Source organism: Phyllobates terribilis, unplaced genomic scaffold (assembly GCF_046119375.1).
Source record: "Phyllobates terribilis strain yellow unplaced genomic scaffold, ASM4611937v1 Scaffold_35__1_contigs__length_13245226, whole genome shotgun sequence".
NCBI classification, from domain to species: Eukaryota; Metazoa; Chordata; class Amphibia; order Anura; family Dendrobatidae; genus Phyllobates; species Phyllobates terribilis.
Window position 1 is genome coordinate 3,957,365 of NW_027362795.1, and position 27,826 is coordinate 3,985,190.

At 42.3% G+C, this 27,826-nt stretch overlaps 1 protein-coding gene across 1 annotated transcript; it reads right to left on the minus strand.

Moving 5' to 3' along the window:
• Window positions 1-13,343: 13,343 nt before the first annotated feature.
• LOC141182669 (uncharacterized) lies at window positions 13,344-26,137 on the minus strand. The gene is made up of 4 exons (XM_073660825.1): window positions 25,626-26,137; window positions 25,454-25,542; window positions 25,167-25,257; window positions 13,344-15,656 (listed from the first exon to the last, which is right to left on the minus strand). Exons 1-4 carry the CDS (start codon window positions 25,756-25,758, stop codon window positions 14,038-14,040), a joined length of 1,932 nt encoding a protein of 643 aa, XP_073516926.1. The 5' UTR covers window positions 25,759-26,137; the 3' UTR covers window positions 13,344-14,037.
• Between the last annotated feature and the right edge of the window lie 1,689 nt (window positions 26,138-27,826).

Consider the following 27,826-nt stretch of genomic DNA (forward strand, 5'->3'; position numbering starts at 1 on the left):
AAAACATGGCCTATCCACGACCTATTAATGATTTGTTTTGTTTCATGAGTCAAATGTGTTTCCAACAAACAGACAATAGCTGGTTGGTATTGATGTAACCAGTATATATAGCCACCTCTTGGTTGGGTCTCCCATTCCCCGCACCTTCCACGCTATAATATTTACAAGCTTAGCCATATGTGCACAGGGAAACAGAATAACCAGTAGACCGTTTTGAGCTGTTCCTCCATCCTCCATTCTTTTTTGCATGTACCCCTTTTTAACACATAACATAAATAACTTCTAACATTGCAATACAACCAATCAAACATTACAGACATTTCTCCCCGGAGGGGAGATTGGGATCCTTTATAAGTCCAAAGCCTCACTTAAAAAGAAAAGCTCTTCTTCAAAACCTGTTTAGAGATTCCCGCTGTCCATATCAAATGGCATCAAGATTCAAAAGCCACCAAAGCAAAAGTGTTGATGTTTATGGAGGTCCGGATTTATCAGCTTTCAATTTACCTTCGCTGATGTCCAGCCATTCTTTAGTTTCCCGGAGTGATTCATGAATGAGCCCCTTTCCTGAGACTACAATCCTCAGGTGTGCCGGATACATCATAGAGTATGGGAGTAGTAAGTCTCGCAGGCTTTTCTTTACAGGTGTAGATGACACAAGCGAGTGAGTGATTTGATGTGAGGAGTGAAGGAAAGATCTGAATCAAGTATGACCCCAAGACAGTGGGCTTGTTGCTGGAGAGTAATGGTGGAGCCACAAACGGAGATGGCAATATCGGGCACAGGTAGGTTAGTGGAGGGAGGAAATACGAGTAGTTCAGTTTTTGACAGATTCAATTTTAGATAGAGGGAGGACATAGTGTTAGAGACAGCAAAAAGACAATCACTGGTATTTTGTAATAATGCAGGGGTGATGTCTGGAGAAGAGGTGTATAATTGGTGTCATCAGCATAGAAATGCTACTGAAAACCGAATCTACTGATTGCTTGTCCAATAGGAGCAGTGTACAAGGAGAACAGAAGGGGGCTAGGACTGATCCTTGAGGGACCCCGACAATAAGGGAAAGGGGAGAGGAAGAGGAGCCGGTAAAAGGCACAGTGAAGGAGCGGTCCAAATTTTTCTTGGATAGCTTCTCACTGTGTACATCGATCCCCCACAAAATAGCTCTTTATGCTCTAAATTTTCACTTTTCACATGAAAAAATACAGTAATTTTTCACCAGATTTACAATTTTGTTTTGGATGTTGTACATTTGCTCGTACAAAACAATTATTTTTTGTTTAATGAAACATATTACATGCAAATCAATGGAGTTTCAATGGGGGCAAAATACTCCCCCTCTTTAGCCAACTTAGCTATGAGCTGGTGGGAGGAGTCGTATGTATACAGCGTGGACAATCCATATAGAGACCTTATATGGCGGTGGGGTAGATACATCGATGATATGATCATCATATGGAATTGCTGTACAAAATGTGATTATTTTAATTGCAACCCATTTAACTTAAGTTTTACTTTCCATCAAGAACGGACACACATTGATTTTTTGTATTTAAATCTGGTTGACATTCCCTATAAAACTGTGATCACCTCAACTTTCAGAAAAGTATAGCAGGTAATACAATCCTGCACACAAAGAGTCATCACCCAAAACACACAACTAGAGGTATACCTGCAGGGGAGATGATCCGGGCAAAACGTAATTGTAGCACGGAAAGTGGCTATATAAGAGAAGAAATACCAAAAATAGACAATCCGAGAGAGGTTATAGCAATTGGATGCTAAATAGAGCCAAAAAATAGTTGAGGACAAAACCCGGTTGAAACATAGATCTAATCAATTCAATCAAAATGCGTTATTGCGCATGCACGGGCGTAGGCGCCATTTTGATGCATATAAATGTCAGACTTGGATATACCCAATTGAATTTGCATTATTTAAAATAGGGTGCAGGTCACTGAACGCACAGTGACCTATCATAAAGCATACAAATTAATACACAAGCAGAGCACCAAGATAAAGCACCTCCCCAAATGCCCGCCCCAGAGCACGAGCATATCATTATCTCAGAAATGAATATAAAGATTACACAAGAACCACTGGATGGATTTCATCAACAAAGGTATCATGTCAATCAGCGTAATGTCGCCCACCTGACTGTGTATGTACTTTAGTTTGCACAATCCTGCTGACAGGTGCTTTAAACGAGCCAAAGTCTGCTTACTTTAATATCTGTGTTCTATGTTGTCTGTATATCACGTGTTTGTTAAATGAATTTTAATGAGTTAAACTAATCAGCATACCGGCGTGCTCACCGGATAGACAGCATAAAGGCAGTCACTTCCTAGTGCTAGGCACTATTATTATTATTATTTATATAGCACCATTGATTCCATGGTGCTGACCATAAGGAGGGGTTACATACCAAATACAGATATCACTTACAGTAAACAAACTAACAATGATAGACTGGTACAGAGGGAAGAGGACCCTGCCCTTGTGGGCTTACATTCTACAGGAACGGGGAGGGAGGCAGTAGGTTGAGGGGTTGCAGTAGCTCCGGTGTTGTTGAGGTGGCAGCAAGCAAGGTCATGGCAAGCTGTAAGCTTGTTTGAAGAGAGAGGTCTTCAGGTTTCGTCTGAAGAATCCAAATGTGGAGGCTAATCGGATGTGTTGAAGCACAGAATTCCATAGGATGGAAGATATTTGGGAGAAATCTTGGAGGTGATTATGTGAGGAACAAATAAGTGTGGAGGAGAGAAGGAGGTTTTGGAAGGACTGGAGATTACATAAGGGAATATATTAGCAGATTAGTTCAGAGATGTACGTAGGAGAGAGGTTATGGATGGCTTTGTAGGCCAGTGTTAGTAATTTGAACTGGATACGCTGAGCAATTGGGAGCCAGTGAAGGGATTTGCAAAGGGGGGGAGCAGAGGAGTAGCGAGGTGAGAGATGAACCAATCACGCAGCAGAGTTGAGGATGGACTGGAGGGGTGTGAGAGTGTTAGCAGGTAGGCCACAAAGGATGGTGTTGCAGTAGTCGAGGTGGGAGATGGTGAGGGCATGCACAAGCAGCTTAGTAGATTGAGGGTTGAGGAAAGGACAGATTCTGGAAATATTTTTGAGCTGGAGGCGACAGGAGGTGGTGAGAGCTTTGATGTGGGGTTTGAAGGACAGGGCAGAGTCAAGAGTTACTCCGTGGCAGCAGACTGCCGATACAGGGGAAAGTGTGATGTAATTTATTGTGATAGAAAGATCAGGTGGGGAAGATATGTGAGATGGGGGAAAGGGGAGTTCAGTTTTGTCCACATTGAGCTTGAAGAAGCGAGAGGAGAAGAAGGAGGATATGGCTGAAAGACATGTTGGGATTCTGGACAGCATAGAGGTGATATCTGGGCCAGAGAGGTAGATCTGGGTGTCATCAGCGTACAGATGGTACTGGAAGCCATGAGATTTTATGAGCTATCCCAAGCCAAGGGTATAGATGGAGAAGGATAGGGGTCCTAGGACAGAGCCTTGGCGGGATGAGGGGGTGGTGTGGGAGTGGGAGATGCTAAATGTGCGATTAGAAATGTATGAGGAGTTCCAAGATAGGGCAAGGTCTTTGTTTCACCAAAGGAAGAGAGGATCTGTCGTAGGAGGCAGTGGTCAACTGTGAATTGTCTGTTAGCTTTAAGTCATTAGTAATTTTGGTAAGGGCAGTTTCGGCGTAACGGTGGGGTCAGAAGCCAGATTGTTGGTTGTTGAAGAGAGAGTTAGATGAGAAGTGAGAGGAAAGTTCAGCGTGAACGTGTTGCTCAAGCACTTTGGAGGCAAATGGGAGCAGCGATATCAGGCGGTAGCTGGACAAAGCAGTTGGGTCGAGGGATGGCTTTTTGAGGATGGGCATGATTGTGGCATGTTTGAAGGCAGTCCGCAACCCTGGACACTTGCCAAAGCTGTTTAATGAGGTTGTTGTGCCAGGGTTGCCTATTAACTCTGCCGTAGACAAGAGGGGCGACCGAGTCAATAGCTGAAGCGAGAGTGACATTGTAGAAAGCAGTGACGTTCTCTGGAGTGAAGATATGGATGTCAGTGGTAGAATAGAGTCAGAGAGTGTGTGAATGTCTAGATGTGCAAGGTTTCTGCGGACGTGTGCTAGTTTCTGGACATGGGTGACAGGTGAGATGAACAGGGATGAGAAAGTGAGTAGATGGTGTTCAGATAGGGATACGGGGGAGGTTGTGAGGTTAGATAGGGAGCAGAGTCGGGTGAAGATGCGGTCTAGTGTGTGTCCGTCTGTGTGGGTGCCTGAGGAGGACCACTGAGTAAGTCCAAAGGATGAAGTAAGCGACAGGAGTTTGGATGCTGTTGACTGGCGAGTGTCAGTGGGGATGTTGAAATCGCCCATGATGATTGTGGGAATGTCAGCAGAGAGAAAGTAAAGAAGCCAGGTGGAGGATTGGTCAATATAGGCAGTGACCGGGCCCGGAGGTCGGTATATGACAGCCACTTGGAGGTTGGAGGGAGAGTAGATGCGGACAGAGTGGACTTCAAAAGAAGGGAGAATAAGGGAGGGTAGTGGTGGGATGGGATTAAAGGTGCAGTGGGTAGAAAGGAGAAGACCCACTACTCTGCCATGTCTGTTACCAGGGCGAGGAGTGTGGGTGAAATGGAGGCCACCGTAACACAGCACAGCAGGGGAGGCAGTGTTGGAGGGTGTCAACCATGTCTTTGTGATGTCCAGGAAGGAGAGATGACGAGAGGTAAAGAGGTCGTGGACAAAATGGAGCTTGTTGCAGACATAGTGGGCGTTTAGAGTGCTCCAGAGAGAGGGAGCATGGGGGTGGGCGTCAGGGGCACGGGTTTTACGTAGGAGAGGTTGCGGTAGTTTGCAGTTGGTTGGAAGCGATACAAGGGAGAATTTGTGGGAGGTGTAAGTTGTGCGGGTCCAGAATTGGGAGAAATGTCACGAGCAGTGAGGAGAAGCAGAGAGGGAGAGCAGGTGGGAGAAGGAGAATGTCCGGTTGTTTTGTGTTTTGGTAGGATAGATCTGAAGTTAAGGAGCAGGACTGCAGATGAGGTCATGTGGGGAGGTAAGAGGGAAGGAGAGATGATTATTTGGTTAGAGGGTGCTGGGGTTTGGGGATTGCGAAGGAGAGTAAGAATTAGTGGTGCAAAGACAGTAAGGGCATATGTAAGCATAATGAAGGTTTAAGTGTGAATGAGAAGGAGAAACTAAACACAATAAATAGTTACTCGTACCTTCTGGTCACTTCTGGCCCCATTTCCAGCATATTTCCGTCAACTACTTTGGTAACTGCTACTTAGGATAACTGCTCAGAGACCATGCATGGTCAGAGACGAGGCCCTCTAACTTTATACCTCTTAACTAATTATACATGAAAGAAACCAGATGTGAATAGAAGGGACAAGGCACAGGGAGACAGGTAAGAATTATTATTATCATCCTATTGTATAGAAAAAAGATGTCATTAAAATCATAATTAAAAACATGTTAAAAACAACATCATTAAGTTACAGTGCCTCCACCCTTACAAAAATGAACCAAAACCAAATCTTTCGTTTAAGCCAGATGGTGCCAAGGTCCCTAATCAAAAAATCCACTTACTTTCTACTTGGCCGGTATCCTCTTAATATTGCCCCCTCTCGAACCCAGATGTACCTGATCTATGTATATAACTTGTAGTAAACTGGCGTCCCTGTTATGACACATGCGGAAGTGTTTGGGTAATGTCTTTAAATTCTCAAGGTCTTCTTCCATATTTGATTTTTCTATATCTCTTATATGTTCTTTGATACATGTTCAAAGTTCTCTCGTAGTGAGGCCTATAAAAAATATTTTGCATGGAAGATTACCCCTTTAGAACTACATGTGAGATGGTGCCGAATATCATATACCCTAGTGCCATCAGCATTTTGGAATTGTTTAGCTTTAACCATATTTGGACAGGCTTTGCATCTGCCACAAGGAAAAAAGCCTTTGGTTGCCAACCACGTCTCGCTCTTATTCCTCTGATCCCCCTCATCATGGCTGTGTACTAGTAGGTCTCTCAAGTTCTTGGAACGTCGTGCTGTTATTGCAGGATTTGCAGGTAAGTAATTCTTCAGAACGGGATCAACTTGTAGTACTCGCTAATGTTTTTCAATAATTACTACAAATTTAAACCATTGGTTACGATAGTTAGCAATCAATCGTACCTGGTTTTTGTCCATGTCACTATCCTTAACTTTATGATTTTGGTACAATAGTTAGTTTCTAGAGATTTTCTGAGCTCTTAAATAGCCTTGGTTAATTTTTTTCCGACTATAACCTCTCGCCTGGAATCTACATAGTAGATCTCTTGATTTTTCCTCAAAGGCTTTCTCTTCAGAACAAATTCTTTTAATCCGTAAAAACTGGCCTACTGGGATTCCCCTAATGGTAGAACTAGGATGAGATGAACTGGCATGAAGTTATGAATTTGTAGCAGTACTCTTTCTATAATCATCCGTTGACAAATTTCCATCTGATTCAGTGTGGATTTTGATGTCCAGAAACTCCACATCTCAACCTGTTTTAAAAGTAAAAGTTTTAAATTTAATTTGTTGTTGTTGAGTCTGGACATTACTTCATTCAGGGCGGACAATGACCCTTCCCAAATAAATCACACATCGCATTCAGTGATGTATATTTTCTATGTCCGGTATCAAGTCGTCCGAAAAAATCTCTTGCTCCCATGCCACTAAAAATAAGTTCACGTATGAAGGGGCACATGTGGCCCCCATAGCTGTTCCTTGTAGTTGTAAATACACTTTATTATTAAAAATGAAACAGTTATGGGTTAAAACGAAATCAAGGAGAATCAAGATTAGATCCGCCATGTCAGATTCAATGTTACTCCCTCTCAGAAACCACGCAACTGCAGTTAGCCCATCGGTATGCCTAATGGAGAGTACAGAGATTCAATATCTGCTGTTACCATAATCATGTTCTCAGTCAGATGCATGTTGTCTGATCTCCGTAAAGCGTAAAATGGTTACCAAAGGTTTTAAAAAATAGTCAATGGTTTGCCCAATTACCTCACAAAGGCCTCCACTGCCCGCGACAATGGGTCTTCCAGGGGGATCCATTGGATCCTTATGAATTTTTGGAATTAGATATAGAGTTGGCAATCTGGGATTTAGTTCTTTGATCACATCGACCATTTTTTTCGGGATCATTCCTTCTTGGTGAGCTCTCTCTAGAATGTTGATCAATTCCATCTGAAAGGCCGACATAGGTTTAGCTGGTAATTTCCTGTAACAGTTGGTATCATTCAACAATTTATATGCCTGTTCTTCATGCACAGTATTAGGCCAGATAACGAAGTTACCACCTTTATCTGCCCCCTTAAATACAACATCTTTCCAATCTTGCATTTCTTTTAATGCTGTTCCGTCTGCATTGCTCAAATTTGAGTAAGTTTTTTTAGTGTTAAGTTGCTCAATTTCTGCTGATACAAGTTTGGTGAAAATGTCAACTGCTGGACCCTAAATTTAGAGCTGAAAATGTTTCGGATTTATTGAAAAGTTGTATGGGGAAAGTACTTACCTCTGCTGCAATAGTCGTGTTTTCTTCTGCTAGTGATTCCAAGATACGCAAAGCCTCAATTTCTTCTTTAGTGGTAAAAATTTCTTCATTGTTGGTTTTATGATGAAGTTTTTTCAATATAAGTTTTCTGGCGAAGAAATGAACATCTCTGATTGCTAGAAATGGGTCTAAGGGTTGAGACGGAGAAAAGGTTAATCATTTTTCTAACACATTTATTTGTGCCTCAGTGAGAATATAGGTCAAGAGATTAATCACCTTAAGTTTATCATTCCTTTGGTTTCTACCTCCTCCATGAGTAGGTGCTCCAAATTTCTTTTTCTTATCAAAATATCTTGTTTTCTGCCCACTATAACTGGCACCATCCGGTCCATCCTGGTCCCTATTGGATGATGTGCTTTCTGCTGCTGATGTGAATTTGAGGATATACTTCGCGTCTAGGGTGTTTTTCTATACAATTTCTTGAATTGCCATCTGTATACTTTATTGGATTCATAATCCGCCTGATCTCTGGCGAATTTTTTCAATTTGCCTTGACTTAGATTATGTTCACATTTTTCCAAGTCCTTCTCAATATCTTTATGCCATTTTGAAGATTCTTAGTTGACATATCTTTATGCATGACTTTTTCTATTTTTTTCAATCTCATTATCTATTTCCACCAATAGGGAGGTATTTTTGTCCACTATGACCTTAATGAACAAAATGGAACATGTAGGTGCTACTGTGATCCATTTACTAACAAGGGTTTCATCTTCAAGTTCAAAAGTGGGAAAAAGATGGATTCTCAGACTCCTAGGAATTATTTTTTGATCTAGATAATTCTCAAGTGAAGTTTTGGTCCATCAAAGTTTGGTTTTCTTGAATAATAGATTTTTCTATTGACGTATGGTTTCTTTATTTGAGGTGGAGGTGTCACTAAAACCACATTTACTACCTTTTTTAAAAATTTCTATAGCCTTAGATTGCCAGACCAGTTCTCTGGCTTTAAGATCCATTTGAATTTAATCAAACATTTTTTACTTGGACACTCTGTAATGACAGAAATAATTCATATATCAAAAAACGTCCAATATCACCAAGAATTTACATTCAGTGGTGTTACCCTACATGTGGAACAGCATAAAAAAAATTATTCCTGAACTGTTGGTTTTTGTTTATTCTGCCTCCCAAAAATTGCAATAGAAAGTGATCAAACAATGTCACGTGCCCGAAAATGGCACCAATAAAAACGTCAAGTTGTCCTGCAAAAAACAAACCTTTACATGACTTTGTCGGTCGAAATATGGAAAAATTATAGCTATCAAAATATGGCGATGCAAAAACTAGTCTTTGCAAAAATAAGTGTATTTTAGTGTGTGACAGCAGCCAAACATAAAAACCCAATATAAATCTGGTATCACTGTAATCGCACCGACCCAAAGAATAAAGTAGTCTAATCACTTATACCACATGAGGAACGACATAAAAAAATGAATAAAATTAATTCTTCACCTGCTGCTGATTTGTTCATTCTGCCTCCCAAAGATCAAAGTAAGGCTTGGCTCACATTTATCCTGCGTTCTGCACTGAGGGCTTACACCGGGGTTTCTTTGTAAATCTCTGAAATACGTGATTTAGATGGAACCCCCGGCGGAAGACTCCCTGTAATGAGTCAGATGGAGGCACCGTGGATGCAGTCTGGCCTGTGATCACACGGTGTCTGTCTTTTAATTAGATGTGCATAAAAGTGCCGTTAGCCACAGTTTTCTGAACCTCTGAAACAAAGGACACTGCTAAACAGAGGCCAGATAGAGTTCAGAGTAACTCTGCTGCCTCTTTATAGTGAATGGATCCCTTGGGGTAGGGTTAGGGTTGGGGTTAGGATTGAGGTTGTGTTAAGGTTAGGGTTGTGTTAGGGTTGGTATTTTTTCAAAAGTAAAGAAAAAAAAATGATGAGGATATGGCGACTAGTGTTGAGCGCAAGTGTTCGCTACTTGAGTTTGCATCGGGTGCTTGGGTTTGCTCCGAGTATCGTGGGTGCTCGGGTGACATACTCAAGTCTCCACCCCGCATGTGGGATGCCAGCCATACACGAGCAATCCCCGCATGGTTTTTTTGGGTGTTTAACAACCGTGAAACATGCGGGGCAGGGACTCGAGCATGTCACTCGAGCACCCACGATACTTAGTGCAAAAATAAAAAAATGTTTTTTCTAAAGTAACATTTTTGTGAAAAAAAGTTAAATGTTCATTGTTTTCTTCCACATTCCAAAACGTCCTGTGAAGCACCTGAAAGGTGTCACTTCTGGGTATTTTCGGTCACAAAGGCTCCTCAAAGTCACTTCAAATGTGATGTAGTCCCTAAAAAAAGTTTTTTTTAAATTATGTTGGAAAAATGAGAAATCGCTGGTCAACTTTTAACCCTTATAACTTCTTAACAAAAAAAAATTTTGGTTCAAAAATTGTGCTGATGTAAAGTAGACATGTGGGAAATGTTATTTATTAACTATTTTGTGTGACATCTCTATCTGATTTAAGGGCATAAAAATTCAAATTTCGCCAAATTTCAGATTTTTTCACAAAGTACCGCAAGTCTCATCGAAGAAATTTTAACACTATCATGAAGTGCAATATGTCACAAAAAAATAATCTCAGAATCAGTGAGATCCGTTGAAGCGTTCCAGAGTTATTACATCATAAAGTGACAGTGGTCAGAATTGTAAAAATTGGCCTGGTCATTAACGTGCAAATCACGTTCGGGAGTAAAGGGGTTAACACAACAAAAATTGAACGAAGCAAATAATATATATTAAACCAAAGGAAAGGATCTACGTATCAAACAATTGTCTAGTACCAATAAGATGGTGACATATCTACACTAGGATATGAATGGCAGACCATTTGGGAATAATCAGGAACCCAAAGCAGAAACACCAAACATGAGTTCGGTCAAAAACCTTTATTTCACAAACAATTGGTTACATGGTGGCACTGCAGAAGCGGGTGCCCACACTACATAAAATACAGTGATTGTATAATACACAAACCGTTATATATGTACAGTAGGTGATATCCAGAACTCTATTGATCCTATTCTAAACATTATTGGAGAGTTTGGTGAATGGTCAGGCCTGTCCATTAATTGGGATAAGTCGGTTATTCCACCATGTGAAGATATCCCTAATTCGAGCATATTAGAACATACACGAATACAAACAGTTGAGAAATTCTAATACCTTGGTATAAGTATAACAAAAAGATCTCAGGATTACATTGTATGAATCTATATCTTCTTCTGGAAAACTATAAAAAGAAAATAGATGTGTGGTGGAGATTACCATTATCGGCTGTAGGAAGAGGGAACTTATTAAAAATTATATTGATGCCCCAACTCTTATACATTCTGCATAATGCCCCTATTTGGATCCATAACTCCCATTTTCAGAAAATTCATACCAAGTTTCGTTCTCTTATATGGAAAAAGAAATCGGCTAGGATAAAATTTGAATAACTATAAAGTGACACAAGGAATCTGGTGTTTTGGCGATTCCTAATGCACTAATATACAGTGGGGAAAAAAAGTATTTAGTCAGCCACCAATTGTGCAAGGTCTCCCACTTAAAAAGATGAGAGAGGCCTGTAATTTACATCATCGGTAGACCTCAACTATGAGAGACAAAATGAGAAAACAAATCTTGAAAATTATATTGTCTGATTTGGAAAGAAATTTTTTTCAAATTTTGGTGGAAAATAAGTATTTGGTTAATTACAAACAAGCAAGATTTCTGGCTCTCACATACCTGTAACTTCTTCTTTAAGAGACTCCTCTGTCCTCCACTCATTACCTGTTGTACTGGCACCTATTTGAACCTGTTATCAGTTTAAAAGACACCTGTCCACAGTCACACTCGAAACTCCACTATGGTGAAGACCAAAGAGCTGTTGAAGGACACCAGAAACAAAATTGTAGCCCTGCACCAGGCTGGGAAGACTGAATCTGCAATAGGCAAGAAGCTTGGTGTGAAGAAATCAACTGTGGGAGCGATAATTAGAAAATGGAAGACATACAAGACCACTGATAATCTCCCTCGATCGGGGGCTCCACACAAGATCTCACCCCGTGGGATCAAAATGATCTCAAGAATGGTGAACAAAAATCCCAGAACCACATGGGGGGACTTAGTGAATGACCTGCAGAGAGCTGGGACCAACGTTACACAGGCTACCATAAGTAACACACTAAGCTGCCAGGGACTCAGATCCTGCAGTGCCAGACGTGTCCCCCTGCTTAAGTCATTACATGTCCGGGCCCGTTTGAAGTTTGCTAGAGAACATTTGGATGATTCAGAAGAGTATTGGGAGAATGTCATATAGTCAGATGTAACCAAAGTAGAACTGTTTGGTAGAAACACAACTTGTCGTATTTGGAGGAGAAAGAATGCTGAGTTGCATCCAAAGAATACCATACCTACTGTGAGCACGGGGGTGGCAACATCATGCTTTGGGGCCATGTACATGAAAGAATGAATGGGGCCATGTATCGTGAGATTTTGAGTCCAAACCTCCTTCCATTAGCAAGGGCATTGAAGATGAAACGGGGCTGGGTCTTTCAGCATGACAATAATTCCAAGCACACCGCCAGGGCAACGAAGGAGTGGCTTCGTAAGAAGCATTTCAAGGTCCTGGAGTGGCCTAGCCAGTCTCCAGATCTAAACCTTATAAAAAGCTTTGGAGGGAGTTGAAAGTCCTTGTTGCCCAGCGACAGCCACAAAACATCACTGCTCTAGAGAAGATCTGCATGGAGGAATGGGCCAACATACTATCAACAGTGTGTGCCAAAATTGTGAAGACTTACAGAAAACGTTTGACCTCTGGCATTGCCAACAAAGGATATATAACAAAGTATGGAGATGAACTTTTGTAATTGACCAAACACTTATTTTCCACCCAAATTTGAAAAAAATTTCTTTCCAAATCAGACAATGTGATTTTCAGTATTTGTTCCCTCATTTTGTCTCTCATATTTGAGGTCTACCTATGATGTCAATTACAGGCCTCTCTCATCTTTTTAAGTGGGAGAACTTGCACAATTCGTGGCTGATTACCGTATTTTTCGGACCATAAGACGCACTTTTTTCCCCCAATATTTGGGAGGAAAATGGGGGGTGCGTCTTATGGTCCGAACGTTACCTGCGGTGGTGGTAAAGTGGGATCGTAGGGCCCTCCAGGAACGCGGTGGAATTAGCGGCGGTGGCGTCGTCAGCGGCAGTAGAGGTGAGCGGCTGGAGCCAGCAACTGTGCCTGGCTGGTACTGGGGCTGGCGCCGGGCTGTGAGCGGCGTGCGGCCTGAGCAGGTTTCCGGTGTGCGCGGCCAACTTCCTAGAGCTGTGATCTACATGAAAATGGCCGCCCGAGCCGCCGCATGCGCGGACCGGTAGCTCCGGTGGCCATTTTCCTGTAGATCACAGCTCTAGGAAGTTGGCCACGCACATCAAAAATCTGCTCAGGCCGCACACCGCTCACAGCCCGACACCGGCGCCAGCCCCAGTACCAGCCAGGCACAGTTGCTTGCCCCAGCCGCTCATCTCTGCTGCTGCTGACGACGACGCCACCGCCGCGTTCCTGGAGGGCCCTGCGATCCCACTTTACCACCACCGCAGGTAAGGTTCGGACCATAAGACGCACCCCCCATTTTCCTCCCAAATATTGGGGGGAAAAAAGTGCGTCTTATGGTCCGAAAAATACGATAATCAGCCACGAATTGTGCAAGTTCTCCCATTTAAAAAGATGAGAGAGGCCTGTAATTGACATCATAGGTAGACCTCAAATATTACATACACTATGGGAATGCCGGGAGTTAGGTAAATACTGGAAAGGAGTTTTTTGTCTATTATAAAGAGGGTATATAAAATAGATATTCAACCAGACCCAAAAAATGCCTATTAGGTATATTAGAAGATGATATGGAATTTGACCCAATTTCAATAGGGATTTCACGTATTTTATTTCAAGCTAGGAAACATATAGCATCCAAATGGATTACTCCCTCACCTCCAGAAATGAGTGAACTCAAAAATAAGATAAATAATATTATCGGATTATGGTTGGATACACCTAGAATGCCATCAAGAGGGTTATTGTTGGAGAGACTATTTGATTTATGGGTGGTAATGGGGGTATTGGCGAGGTCTAATGTTTCATTGGAATTCCTTAACATGTGGTATGGGTAATATAGCACACCTATATGTGTATAGGATTATAATGTTTATTACAATATTATGGCTATATAAGAGATTTCATGAATGTGGAATGTTAATTGTAAGATATAGTAACTGAAAGTTATCAGACGGTAATGGGCCACCTGAAAGGATATATAGGAGAGATGCATGTATGTCATCCCTATGGTATGTTATTTTATTATTGTACGTACTGGTTTCTGTGTTTTATCAAAAAAACTAATGAAAAAAAGCTCAATGAAAATTTTTTGGATTAAAAATATAAAGAACAGGAAAAAGGCTTCTCCCCTGTGTGGGTTCCCTGGTGCTTAATCAAATCTGATTTTTGGTTAAAACATTTCCCACATTCTGAACATGAAAATGGCTTCTCCCCTGTGTGAATTCTCTGGTGTCTAACAAGAACTGATTTCTGGGTAAAACATTTTCCACATTCTGAACATGAAAAAGGCTTCTCCCCTGTGTGAGTTCTCTGGTGGTTATGAAGATGTGCTTTCCAACTAAAACATTTTTCACATTCTGAACAGGAAAAAGGCTTCTTCCCTGTGTGGGTTCTCTGGTGCCTATTCAAATCTGATTTATGGTTAAAACATTTCCCACATTCTGAACATGAAAAAGGTTTCTCCCCTGTGTGAGTTCTTTGGTGTACAACAAAAATCCATCTATGGTTAAAATATTTCCCACATTCTGAGCAGGAAAAAGGCTTCTCCCCTGTGTGGATTCTCTGGTGGCCATCAAGATAGTCTTTCCGGTTAAAACATTTCCCGCATTCTGAACATGAAAAAGGCTTCTCCCCTGTGTGAATTCTCTGGTGCTTGACAAAATCTGATTTCTGGTTAAAACATTTCCCACATTCTGAACATGAAAAAGGCTTCTCCCCTGTGTGGGTTCTCTGGTGGTTTTCAAGATGTGCTTTCTGGTTAAAACATTTCCCACATTCTGAACAGGAAAAAGGCTTCTCCCCTGTGTGAATTCTCAGGTGCTTGACAAAGTCTGATTTCTGGTTAAAACATTTCCCACATTCTGAGCATGAAAAAGGCTTCTCCCCTGTGTGATTTCTCTGGTGCTTGACAAAGTCTGATTTCTGGTTAAAACATTTCCCACATTCTGAACATGAAAAAGGCTTCTCCCCTGTGTGAATTCTCTGGTGCCTGACAAAGTCTGATTTCTGGTTAAAACATTTCCCACATTCTGAACATGAAAAAGGCTTCTCCCCTGTGTGAATTCTCTGGTGCCTGACAAAGTCTGATTTCTGGTTAAAACATTTCCCACATTCTGAACATGAAAAAGGCTTCTCCCCTGTGTGAATTCTCTGGTGCCTGACAAAGTCTGATTTCCGGTTAAAACATTTCCCACATTCTGAACATGAAAAAGGCTTCTTCTCTGTGTGGGTTCTCTGGTGGCGATCAAGATGCACTTTCTGGTTAAAACATTTCCCACATTCTGAACATGAAAAAGGCTTCTCCCCTGTGTGAATTCTCTGGTGCTTGACAAAGTCTGATTTCTGGTTAAAACATCTCCCACATTTGGAACAAAAAAATCTGTTGTAAGCTGTGTGTAATTTTTGATGCTTAAGAATACACTTTTCAAGGATAAAACTATTCCTATTTTCTGAACATGAAAATGACTTCTTTGCGTTAGGAGCAGTACGTTTTGTAATGCTTATTTTTTTATTTTGATTTTCCTTAGTAGTCGGTAATGAATCAGAAGACAGGACCTGTTTCATAGGATTAGATGATAGATCTTTGCTGTGAAGGGATGATGGTATATCTGGAGTAATGGCATTCACTTCAATTGTATCCCGTGGAATCTGAAGATCATCTGATTTAAAAATTGAAGATGTCAGCTGTCCCTCTGATCTCCTGGTACAGTCATCTGCCAAGAATAAAAAACATAGAAACAGAAAAAACTGACGGCACTTCCAATACAAGAAATAGGTGTGAACAGTTGCTTACTAGGAGAAGATACCTCCATATACAATTAACAAACAAAGTAGAACTTTGTAACGCTAAGTATGTAAATATGAAGTATGAAATATGAGTAGCATTACTGCTGTAGAAAATAAAAATAAATGAGAAATCTTAGCGCATAAATTGGCCAATTCATGTGTACCTGACAGGCGCGGTAAGGCGTTTCTCGATGTCAGGATCCTACCAATGTGAATACCTCTCTAAGGGACATCCGTCTGCTTATGTGTGGGAAAGCAAGATCCTACTGCAATTAAAACCACCTGCGGCATAGAGGTGGAGTGCTCAGTCAAAGCTTAAACATATTTTTTTCTGTTTCTAATGGCACTTCCAATACAAGAAATAGGTGAGAACAGGTGCTTACTAGGAGAAGCTACCTCCATATACAATTAACAAACAAAGTAGCACTCTGTAACGCTAAGTATGTAAATATGACATATGAAATATGAATAGCATTACTGCTGTAGAAAATCTTACTTTCCCACACATAAGCAGACGGATGTCCCTTAGAGAGGTATTCACATTGGTAGGGTCCTGACATCAAGAAACACCTTACCGCAGCTGTCAGGTACACATGAATTGGCCAATTTATGTGCTACAATTTCTCATTTATTTCTATTTTCTACAGCAGTAATGCTAGTCATATTTCATACTTCATATTTACATACTTAGCATTACAGAGTGCTACTTTGTTTAACAATAAGAAACAATTATTTTTGAATAAAATATCCTTGAAATGTAATTTTTGAACATTTCTACTTAAAGTGTCTGTAGAAATGGCAAGTTATTGATAGAATGACAGTCACAGTATAATAGAAAACCTCATAGGATGAACCAGTATAACGTGGTGTTCAACTGTTTTTTCATTCTGCCTCCAAAATATGGAATAAGAAGCCATCAAAAATTATTATGTAGGCAAAAATGATACCAATAAAAACTTCTACTTATCCATAAACCAATCCAGCAAAATCTGCTCTCCCAAAGTCAAATCTTCCCTTCGCTTCTGAGCCTTGCAGTGTGCCCAAACCATATTTAACATTGTGAAGACACCGGGTCTTCCGTGGGCGTAATACTACTCAGACAACACAGGGTGCAGGTAAAACAGTGTGGTAATAGTTTATTGAACCACAAAGCGGACAATAAATGTTAAGATCTGCAACATAAACTAGGGAAAGAAGGGGAGAGCTGTCCCTACATTAAGACTAAGCTGAGTCCTTACGTTGTAGCGGGCAATCTGTTCCTTGAGAACAGACCCGCCTTCGTCCTCGGCTAGTCTGAACGGAGACCTATAGAGAAAGGGAGGGGTCCCTAAAAGAACTAAGGACTGGGACAAAAATGGGACACCTCCTAACAGAAGTTGTTGCAGAGCAAAAGATAAACTGACAAAAGTACTAGAGGTCCCAGAGGACCAAACAAGCTAGAGATAGATAGGCACAAAAGCACCTGGCTAGAGAGACAGTCAAAACAACACTGAAGTCCAGCAAAGCCAGAAGGGTGGAGCTGGAATATATAGGAAGATGGTCACGTGACCGCAAAACACAAGATAGAAACAAAAACAAACAGGAGGGTTCTAACAGTACCCCCCTCTTTTATGAGGATCCTCCAGATCCTCCAGGCCTATCCGGAAATCTCCTGTGGAAAGCTCTGACAAGTCTAGGGGCAGAGACATCATCTGCCTTTACCCAGGAGTTATCCTCAGGACCGAAACCTTTCCAAGCGACGAGATACTGCAATCTCCCTCTATGCCCTCTGGAATTCAGGATACGAGAAATTTCATATTCGCCATCTTCCACCACCGGAGGAACTCTGACAGTGGCCTCCCTATCCGATACATCAGCCTTTTTCAACAAGGAAACATGAAACACAGGATTAATCTTCCAGGAGGTGGGAACCTCCAACCTAACAGCAGACTGGTTAACCACCTGAAGCACCTTAAATGGCCCCACAAACTTCGGACCCAATTTTTTAGAGGGAATCCTCAACCGCAGATTCTTTGAGGACAACCAAACCATGTCACCCACAGTAAACAAAACCTCTTTACGTTTCCTGTTAAAATACTTCTTGGACTTTTTGTTAGCCTCTTGAAGGTTACAACGTACATTAGTCCAAACTCTCTCCAAATCACCGGAAAAATTCTCCTCCTCCGGCACCGCTGACCCCAATTTGGAGAACGAACCAAAAGACGGATGTCTCCCAGTACAACAAAAAAAAGGAGAACACCCAGCAGAGGAGGATGTATGGTTGTTAAGAGCAAATTCTGAGAGTGGCAGAAACTCAGACCACCCCTCTTGATTGTCCGCCATAAAACAACGCAAAAACTGTTCAACATCCTGGTTCTTTCTTTCAGTCTGTCCATTAGACTCAGGATGATAACCAGACGAAAATGACAAATGGACTCCCAACCTGTCACAAAAAGCACGCCAAAAGCGAGCCACAAACTGAGGTCCCCTATCAGAAACAATGTCAGTGGGAACGCCATGGAGCCTGACAATTTCCTTAACAAACGCCTTAGCGAGTGTCTTAGCGCAGGGTAGCTTAATGAATGGAACCAAATGACACATCTTGCTAAAACGGTCCACGACAACCCAGATGACAGTGAAACCCTCGGACACAGGAAGGTCAGTAATAAAATCCATTGCCAGATGCGTCCAAGGCGCACTAGGAACCACCAGAGGGCAAAGCAACCCCGCAGCAGGGGTATGTGAAGCCTTTGACCCAGCACACACCGTACATTGACGTACCCACTTGATGACTTCCTTCTGCCACCCAGGCCACCAAAACCTGCGACTGATAAGTCTCTTAGTCTCAGAAATTCCTGGATGACCTGCCAACCGAGACTCATAATACTCCACAAACAACTCTCTCCTAAAGGTTCTAGGCACAAACAACCTCCCATGAGGAGTGTTAGATAGGGCATCCTCTTGGGCTTTCAGAATCCCATCTTCCAAAACGGAGTCCAATGCTGCTACCACAACTCCTTCCTGTAAAATGCTCTCCTCCTCCTCGGTACCAACCATGGGAGAAAAGCATCACCTTTAACATTCTTAGTACCAGGGATATAGGTAACAGAAAAATTAAACCGAGAAAAAAAAAGTGCCCACCTAGCTTGACGGGCATTCAAGCGTTTGGCAGCATCCAGATAGATCAAATTCTTATGATCTGTGAAAACCTGAATAGGAAATCTAGCACCTTCCAAGAAATGACACCAATGTTCAAACGCGAGTTTAATAGCCAGCAATTCCTGATTACCAACATCGTAATTAAGTTCGGTCTCTGAAATTTTTTTTAAAAAAAAAGCACAGGGATGTACTCCATCCTTGTTCTCCTGCGACAAAACTGCACCGAGCCCCACCGAAGAAGCCTCCACCTCGACCAAAAAAGGCTTGGTCTCATCAGGCTGCATAAGGATAGGGGCAGAACTGAACCTCTCCTTGAGATACACAAAAGCTTCAATGGCCTCAGTAGTCCACTGGACCGTATTCGCACCTTTCCTGGTGAGATCGGTCAGCGGCTTAACAATTATAGAAAAATTCTTAATGAATTTCCTGTAATAATTGGCGAAACCCAAAAATCTCTGTATTGGTTTCAAACCAATAGGTCTAGGCCATTTCTGCACAGCCTGATCCTTCACCGGGTCCATCTCAAAGCCCTCGCTGGAGATAATGTAGCCCAAAAAACTAATTCTCTGCACAGCGAACTCACATTTCTCCAGCTTAGCAAAGAGTGAATTATCACTCAATAACTGCAAAACTTCACGTACACTCTGCCAATGAGACTCCAGATCTGGTGAATAAATCAGAATGTCATCCAAATACACAACCACATTCTTACCAATCAAAGGTCTCAGGATGTCATTAATAAGGTTCTGAAAAAACGCGGGTGCATTGGTAAGACCAAAAGGCATCACCAGATTCTCAAAATGACCTACCGGAGTGTTAAAATCAGTTTTCCATTCATCACCCTCCTTCATTCGTAACAAATTGTATGCCCCCCGGAGATCAATTTTAGAGAACCACTTGGCCCCCACTAACTGGTTAAACAAGTCAGGAATTAACGGCAATGGGTAGGAATTGCGTACGGTAATCTTATTAATTTCACGAAAGTCCAGACATGGACGTAAACCGCCGTCCTTTTTTTTAGCAAAAAGAAAAATCCAACGGCACCAGGCGACTTAGAAGGTCTAATATGACCAGCAGCCAATCTCGTCTGTATGTATTCCTCCAAGGCCTTTCTTTCAGGGATAGTCAGATTAAATAAGAGACTCTTGGGAAGAGTAGCTCGAGGAACAAACTCAATGGTGCAATCATAGTCCCTATGAGGAGGTAAAACTTGCGACTCCTCCTCTGAAAAAAACTTCCAAAAATCCTGAATAGGTACAGGTAATTCCCCTTTTTCCACAACCGCAATGCGACCATTACAACACTTATCATAGCACTTAGGACTCCAAGACTTAATCTCATTAGTAGACCAGTCCAGTAAAGGATTGTGCAGTTTTAACCAAGGCAAACCTAAAACGACTGGAGAGGGTAAATTATTTAATACCACCAAATCCAAATTTTCTTGGTGAATGCCATTGATAGTGAGGGGAAATGCAGCAACCTTGCGAGTAATACGTTTCGAAGGAGTGTTATCAATTGCAATCACAGAAATAGGTGATGACAAAGGTTTGGATTCCAATTTAAGTTTTTCCAAAAAACCCTTATCAATCACATTAAGTGTTGAACCACAATCCACAAATACCTGAAATTCAATCAAATCTTCCTGCAATGAGGTACTCCCTGAAAGAAATACTCCCTTAGAGCTCAAACAAGCAATAAGGGCGTAACTGACCTTTTTTTTTTTCTTTACTTAAACAAAGCTCACAGTTCTTAATCAAATGGTCAGTTTTACCACAATAAAAACACAATCCCTTGGAAAACCTGCGGTCTCTTTCCTGAGAGCGAAGTGACATCACCCCAAACTCCATCGGTTCTCCGCCGTCCGAGCAGACCCTCTGGGGACTAGGAGCTGCCATTGCAGGAATTTTTTCATCATCAACCCTGGCACGCAGTCTCCTGTCCACACGTATAGCTAATTGCATGGCTTCCTGCAAGGTTTCAGGTGCGGGAAATGCAATCAGCAGATCCTTAACCCTTTCACTTAGACCAGCAAGAAAAAAACATTTTAACACCGAATCATTCCATTTCACTTCTGAGGACCACCTCCTGAAGTGTGTACAATAATTTTCAACATCACCTGACCCCTGATTCAAACGCCTCAGTTCTGTCTCAGCAGATGAGACTCGATCAGGATCGTCATACAATAGCCCCATAGCAGAAAAAAAATCCTCCACTGACCTAAAACACGGATCATTAGGTTGGAGAGAAAAGGCCCACCCCTGTGGTTCCTTGCGCAAAAGTGACATGATAAACAAAATGCGCTGTGATTCATTCCCAGAGGACCTTGGTCTCAAACGAAAATATAATAAACAAGCATTTTTAAAGGAAAAAAAATCTTGTTGTTTATCATAAAAAATATCAGGGAGTCCTACCTTGGGTTCGACAAAATGCGCCCCAGGACAGCTACTCCCGTGTTTCCGGAGCTCGGACAACTCCAGAGACAATCCCTGCAGGCGTTGAGCCAAATCTTGAACAGAAACCATACTGATCCCCGGATTTCTTTCCTTAAGGTTTTTGTTTGGGCTGGACTTACTGTTATGATCTGCAACATAAACTAGGGAAAGAAGGGGAGAGCTGTCCCTACAGTAAGACTAAGCTGAGTCCCTACATTGTAGCGGCAACCTGTTCCTTGAGAACAGACCCGCCTTCGTCCTAGGCTAGTCTGAACGGAGACCTATAGAGAAAGGGAGGGGTCCCTAAAAGAACTAAGGACTGGGACAAAAATGGGACACCTCCTAACAGAAGTTGTTGCAGAGCAAAAGATAAACTGACAAAAGTACTAGAGGTCCAGAGGACCAAGCAAACTAGAGATAGATAGGCACAAAAGCACCTGGCTAGAGAGACAGTCAAAACAACACTGAAGTCCAGCAAAGCCAGAAGGGCGGAGCTGGAATATATAGGAAGATGGTCACGTGACCGCAAAACACAAGATAGAAACAAAAACAAACAGGAGGGTTCTAACAATAAACAGGTAAAACAGTCCCAGCAAGTACCCAAGATGGTGCAAATTACAGAGTCCTCACCCTTCCGCTGGCACGCCTGGGATAGAACAGCTGCGATTTTGGGGCTTCCAGAGCCAACTACCGGCACCAGTGGTCCCCCGCTTTTGGCTGGCCCCCAAAGAGAGGAGGTAACGACAAGCTTAGGAAACTAACCGAGAGCAGTGAGGTCTGCGGCCAGGTGAACTGTTTGTTCCTACCTGGATTCTTCAAGACGTCTCTGAGGGTTCAGCAATGGTCAATGGAGCCGATCTGTATTCCTCCAGCTGGGACCGAAGTCCCCTAAGCTGACATGCTGTAGAATGACACCGAATAGAGGCAGAGACCCCCTTTTTATAGATCACAATTGTCTTTGCAACCATCATTCACAGGTCAAGGGTTAGGGTTAGGGATGAAGGTGGAAGAAGCTCATGACTCATTGTTTGAGCATTTAATCAACTTGCATAGTTTGTCCTCCATTGCTCGACAAATCAACAATTCGCTGGGCTGGTATAATATGAAATTAGTATATTATCAAACAGTATTGCTCCATGTCCCTATCTTGCAAGATTTGCAGACAAGTTGCAGTACATCTCAACTCAAGTGTTAACATTCAGTATTATTCAAACAATAGTCTGTGTTAATCAACCAAAGAAGAACACAGGTTAAAAAAGTCAACATAAAAATAAAAAGGTATATTGCTCTTGGAAATCAGAAATCATGTTTGGCATAATTAAGAAGAAAAGCGGTGTTGTCACAAGCATCCATGTATTTGGCATTACTATAGTGACAAGTACCCACTTCATTTACCGTGTGTGTCTCCTGAAGCACAATCTGGGCACTATGTGTTGGGTAATAAAATGGCCAAAGTGCAATTTTCACTCTCCAACATCCATTGCGTGCCAATTTCCGGAAAGTGCCTGTGGAGTCAAGATAATCACTACGCCTATAGATAAATTTACTAAGGGTTATAATTTCCAAAATGGAGACACTTTATGGGGATTTCTACAGCTCTGGTTTTCTGCCATTTTGTTATATTAGGGATTCTATAAATGATGTGTCCCATCTCCTCTGGGATCTGCTCCCCCGATGTCTCCTTCTGTCACCAGGCACCGCCTTATTCATTCTGCAGGTGGTGTTGATGATGGAGGAGATGTCGGAACCAAAAGCTCTGGGTGGCACAGGCTCTGTCCAGCCACTAAGATTAGGGTGCCTGGGACCTGTAGTACCATCCAGTCTGGCAGTATGGGTGCGTGTGCTGTCCAGCTGGAGTAATCTGCTCCCTGCTTCAGCCAACTGGAAAGCACCACACCCTACTAAAGCTTGAAGAATATTGCCGGAGCTGCCAGATACAGCCTTGTTATCCTCTGGTTCAGTCCTCTGTGCTCAGCTCTCGGCTTGTGTATTTGTTTCCTGTTGTGACCTCGGCCCGTTTACTGACTACTCTTGTGTCTTCTGATTTTGTATTTTCTCTGCCCTCTTGGTTATGACCCGGCTACCTGACTATTCTTCTTGGGGTTAAAGGGTGATGAGAAAGGCTATCCCTGGGATCTGGAAAATGGAGTAGATAGAGCCAAGCCTATTCGTGGTGGCCATGTTTTGAGCTGCCAGGTGATCATGAACAGTTCCCCCAATACATTGTGTCTGCAAACTATTCCAGCAAGATCTGCATTCAAATAGCTAAATGGCGCTCCTTCCCTCCTTATCCGTGCTATGTACCCAGACAGTAGTGTACAAACGAATATAGGGTATTGTCGGGTTCAAAAGAAGTTGGAAAATAATTTGTAAGGTCCATTTGTTTCCCATTATCCTTTGTGAAGAATTCCAACACTTATCACCACATAAAGTGACACACGTCAGATTTGAAAAATGGGTCCTGATTAGGAACAGAAAACTGGCTGTAGGAAGAGATTAAATCAGAGAATTTTGGGCACTAACTACTGAAGTAAAAAACTGTGAGTATAGACAATAACACATCTACTGAAATGATCAAACTCAACAGTCTTCATCAGAGAAAAATGAATAACTTGTGGTGAAACCTCTCTGGGGTAATTAGAGTATGGGGCTCGGGGGCTCTTGGGAATCTAAACTATCGTAAGGGACAATATTTTCTGTCAGATGAGTTTCAAGAAGAAATATTAGACTTTCAAGGAGAACTTTTTAAAATAGTGCAGAGCTGAGGTGTCTTAAATTTAGACCTCGGGCATTGGGAAGAGGCAATGGAGACCTTCTTTGAAAGACTACCAGGGCGTTACAGAGACACATAAGTGAGGCAGGCCAATCCCACCACAATCAAACTATCATACAAAATGAACCTGTAAAAAAAAGACAGATTAAAAGATATGTTACATCCCCAACAATAACATATGTAAGGAGAGCTCCAACTCTAAACTCACTAAACGCATTAATTTATGGTGGACCATTGGAGCTACTATGAGTCCGGACCAGAAGAGTAGAGAAAGTATTAGTGCCCCCATTTCAGGAGAGATTGTGCAGTAATCTGAACTCCTTTGGGATCAAAAACAATGTAATTTATGACGTGGGGTGAATCCATGAAACCAGGGCTCGAGCCATGCCAACACATCTCCTGCAGGCGTGAATAAATGTATATTACACCCATCAGCCATGCACAGCTTAGAGATATATCATGGCACAGGTGTAATGTTTTCTGTATAGGATATCACAATTCTGTTTGAAGTTAGTTGGTTTGAAAACTCAGGATAAAGGGAAACTCTGTTGTTATTATACAGAAATTCACACTTGGCCCTCACTGCACATTTAATGTTGTATCTCATAAAAGTGAAGTTTGGTCAGAAAGACTGGACCTGGTCTTGTAGGGACCATATGAGCACATTCAGCAGCACAGAAGGTGGATTCATCTAATAAGATATCAGGCACCTAGTAAGCCAACATCATCATTACCCTTCGCTTCCTCTAAGAGGTCCATCATAATTTTTCTTCAAGTGATTTTCTCACTCGTCAGCACATTCTACGTACGCTGACATTTGGCTTTGCAGTTTACAGATCTGGGCAAGTAACGGACAGAGTCTTTTAATCCCAGGGGGTAGGTGGATCCTCCAGGTTGTAAGTTCTACAGAAAATGCCTTTCACAATCACACAAAGTAATGTGAACATTTTTGGATGGAGGAGAATGTTGTGGTAGAGCGGCAAAATGGTGATCACACGATTGTGATACGGCCGGACTACATCACCGATAAAGCAGCCACAGACAGGGACTGAGAAGAATCTGTGACTTCTCTGTATTCAGTGGTTACTACTCACCTGGGTAGTCATATGTAGGAATCTCCTCTTTACACCGCTCATCACCCCTCACATATGTCTCTGTAGTATTAATATGGATCAGATCTTCACCCTGAAACAAATATTATAAAAGTCAAAGACAGATGGAGAAGTCACCTCTATGATCAGCTCTAATCCTGCCATCTCCACCGTTCTCATTACACAAATATAAAACATAATACTGGTGGATAAAACAAGACTGAACACAAGACCTTTACAGCCGTCTACACATCATAGGAGACATCTCATGACATCTTCTCTGTATCTACCTGAGGAACATTGGGGTCTTCTTGTTTACAGTCCTGTGGAAGAAGAGGATGGGGACATCTCTCTGGTGTTGTCCTCTTACTGGATAGATCTGGAGGAAACACATACAGGGGCTGAATTCATTCTTTACATACAGATAATTATAGGCCGTGTGTATTTAGTCCTGTCTATTACCTGGAGATGTGAGGGGCTGGGGAACCTCCATCATGACGTCCTTGTATAGATCTTTTTGTCTTTCTAAATACTCCCACTCCTCCATGGAGAAATAGACGGCGACATCCTGACACCTTATAGGAACCTGACACATACAATTATACCGTCATCCCCTCGATCCCTTCATAGCGTTACTGTATAATGTCCCAGCAGTGTCACCTCTCCAGTCAGCAGCTCAATCATCTTGTAGGTGAGTTCTAGGATCTTCTGGTCATTGATGTCCTCATGTATCAGGGGGTGAGATGGAGGCCCCATGATTAATCTCTGGTTATGGAGAGACACATTAATAAATCTCCCTCCAGACATTTCCAGAGTCCTCACCTCTCCAGTTCTGTCCATCTGTTATTCCCATAGATAAGAATGATGTAATGTGACGTCATCAGAATCTCTCACCTCTCCAGTAAGCCGGAAGAGGATCTCTAGGGTGAGGTGGAATATCCTCTCCGCCATCTTCTTTTTGTCTCTATCCATTCTTCTCTAGGAAAATTATATAGATAAATTGTTAGTATCTCATATTGTGGGAATCTGAGTGAATTGAAGATGAGTTGGTGTAAAATATATAAAATTCTGTGTAATAAAAAAATTAATAGCATTGTGATGCTGGTATAAAGCAATAATGTGGTAGAGCACTTCATACATGTTGAGGTCAGATAGAGATACCTATGTGTTATCAGTTGGGATTACGGAAGTTATAAAATAATTCAGATACCGTATTTTTCGGACTATAAGACGCACTGGACCATAAGACGCACCTAGGTTTTAAAGGAGGAAGATAGAAAAAAACAAATTAAGCAAAAAATGTGGTCATTATGCTCTGTTAAGTGGGAGGGGGTCTGCTGCTGACACTGTTATAGGGGTAATGTCCCCCAATTCTGTTAATATCCTCCATCCTGGTATATATGGCCCCCTTCTTCCTGTAATAAGTGGCCCCTATCCCCATCCTGGTATGCATAGCACCCCAATCCAAAATCCTGGTAAGCATAGCACCCTAATCCACCATCCTAGTATGCATGGCACCCCAATCCACCATCCTGGCATGCATGGCAGAGCGGCAGCAGGAGACGCGCTGAAGTTACAGTGTGCACGCTATTAAGGAGAATGAATGGTCATTGCTCACCACGCACACAGTCCTGGCGTGGGGAGCAGTGACTATTTCGGCACAGCAGATCACTGTGTGAGGGCGCATGTCAGGGACGCCATGTGCGGCTCACACAGTGAGAATCCTGTCGGCAGCAGAGCGGGATGCAGCGCTGGAGGAGAGAGGAGGGGAGTGTGATTGTTTATTTTTTGTGTGCAGCGTGATGGGGATCAGGGGGTGCCAAGCATACCAGGATGAGGGGGGAGGCTATACATACAGGGATGAAGGGTACCATACATACCAAGAAGAGGGATGAGGGGGACCATACTTATAGGGATGAAGGGTGCCATACATACCAGGAGCCACACTGCAGGCACAGTGTGCCGCTATTAAGGAAAATAAATATTCACTACTCCCCATGCCCATGGGCGTGGGGAGCAGTGAATATTCATTTTCTTTAGTAGCGGGCACAGTGTAGGCTGCAGCAGGCGGCTGCTGCATCCAGTGCCCTGCTTCTCTGCCGCTGTCGCTCCCCCCACATCCCCCACCACACACAGCCACAGTATTTATGTATGTTGGACTATAAGACGCACCCCCCACTTTCCTCCAAAATTTTTGAGGAATAAAGTGCGTCTTATAGTCCAAAAAATACGGTAATTTAATAATATAAAGAACGCAACAGTCTTTGTACAGCCAATAAAATATGTTAATGGTTTATTTATTTCCACGTTAAGTTCTGGAAAGAAAAGGTCCAACAAGCTCACCTGTAATAATACCAGCCTATAGCAGTGCCCATCTCCACCTCGCTAATGTCTGAGTCGAAGTCGAGGTCTGTGCCCATTACTTATCCAGCCACGGGCCCATCCATCTGTTCTGTCAAGAGTCACTCTCATCAGTCCATAAAACCTTTGAAAAATCTGTCTTCAGATATTTCTTGGCCAAGTTTTTTCTTGAGTCTTGTTCAGTGGTGTTCGGTATTCAGCCTCGGCCTTGTCTCTGAGCACCGAACACCTTGTACTTCTGGGCATCCAGAGAGGCGGCAGTTCTGGAATATGACAGCTCAAGAGGATAATATCTTCCTGGT

Excerpts from the sequence above, each read along its gene's own strand:
- LOC141182669 (XM_073660825.1), bottom strand. The coding sequence starts at position 25,758 with ATGTGTCAGGTTCCTATAAGGTGTCAGGATGTCGCCGTCTATTTCTCC. Across the intron at positions 25,543-25,625 it reads CCAGCCCCTCACATCTCCAG|ATCTATCCAGTAAGAGGACA; the intron begins GTAATAGACAGG and ends TGTTTCCTCCAG. Across the intron at positions 15,657-25,166 it reads TCCTACATATGACTACCCAG|ATGACTGTACCAGGAGATCA; the intron begins GTGAGTAGTAAC and ends TATTCTTGGCAG.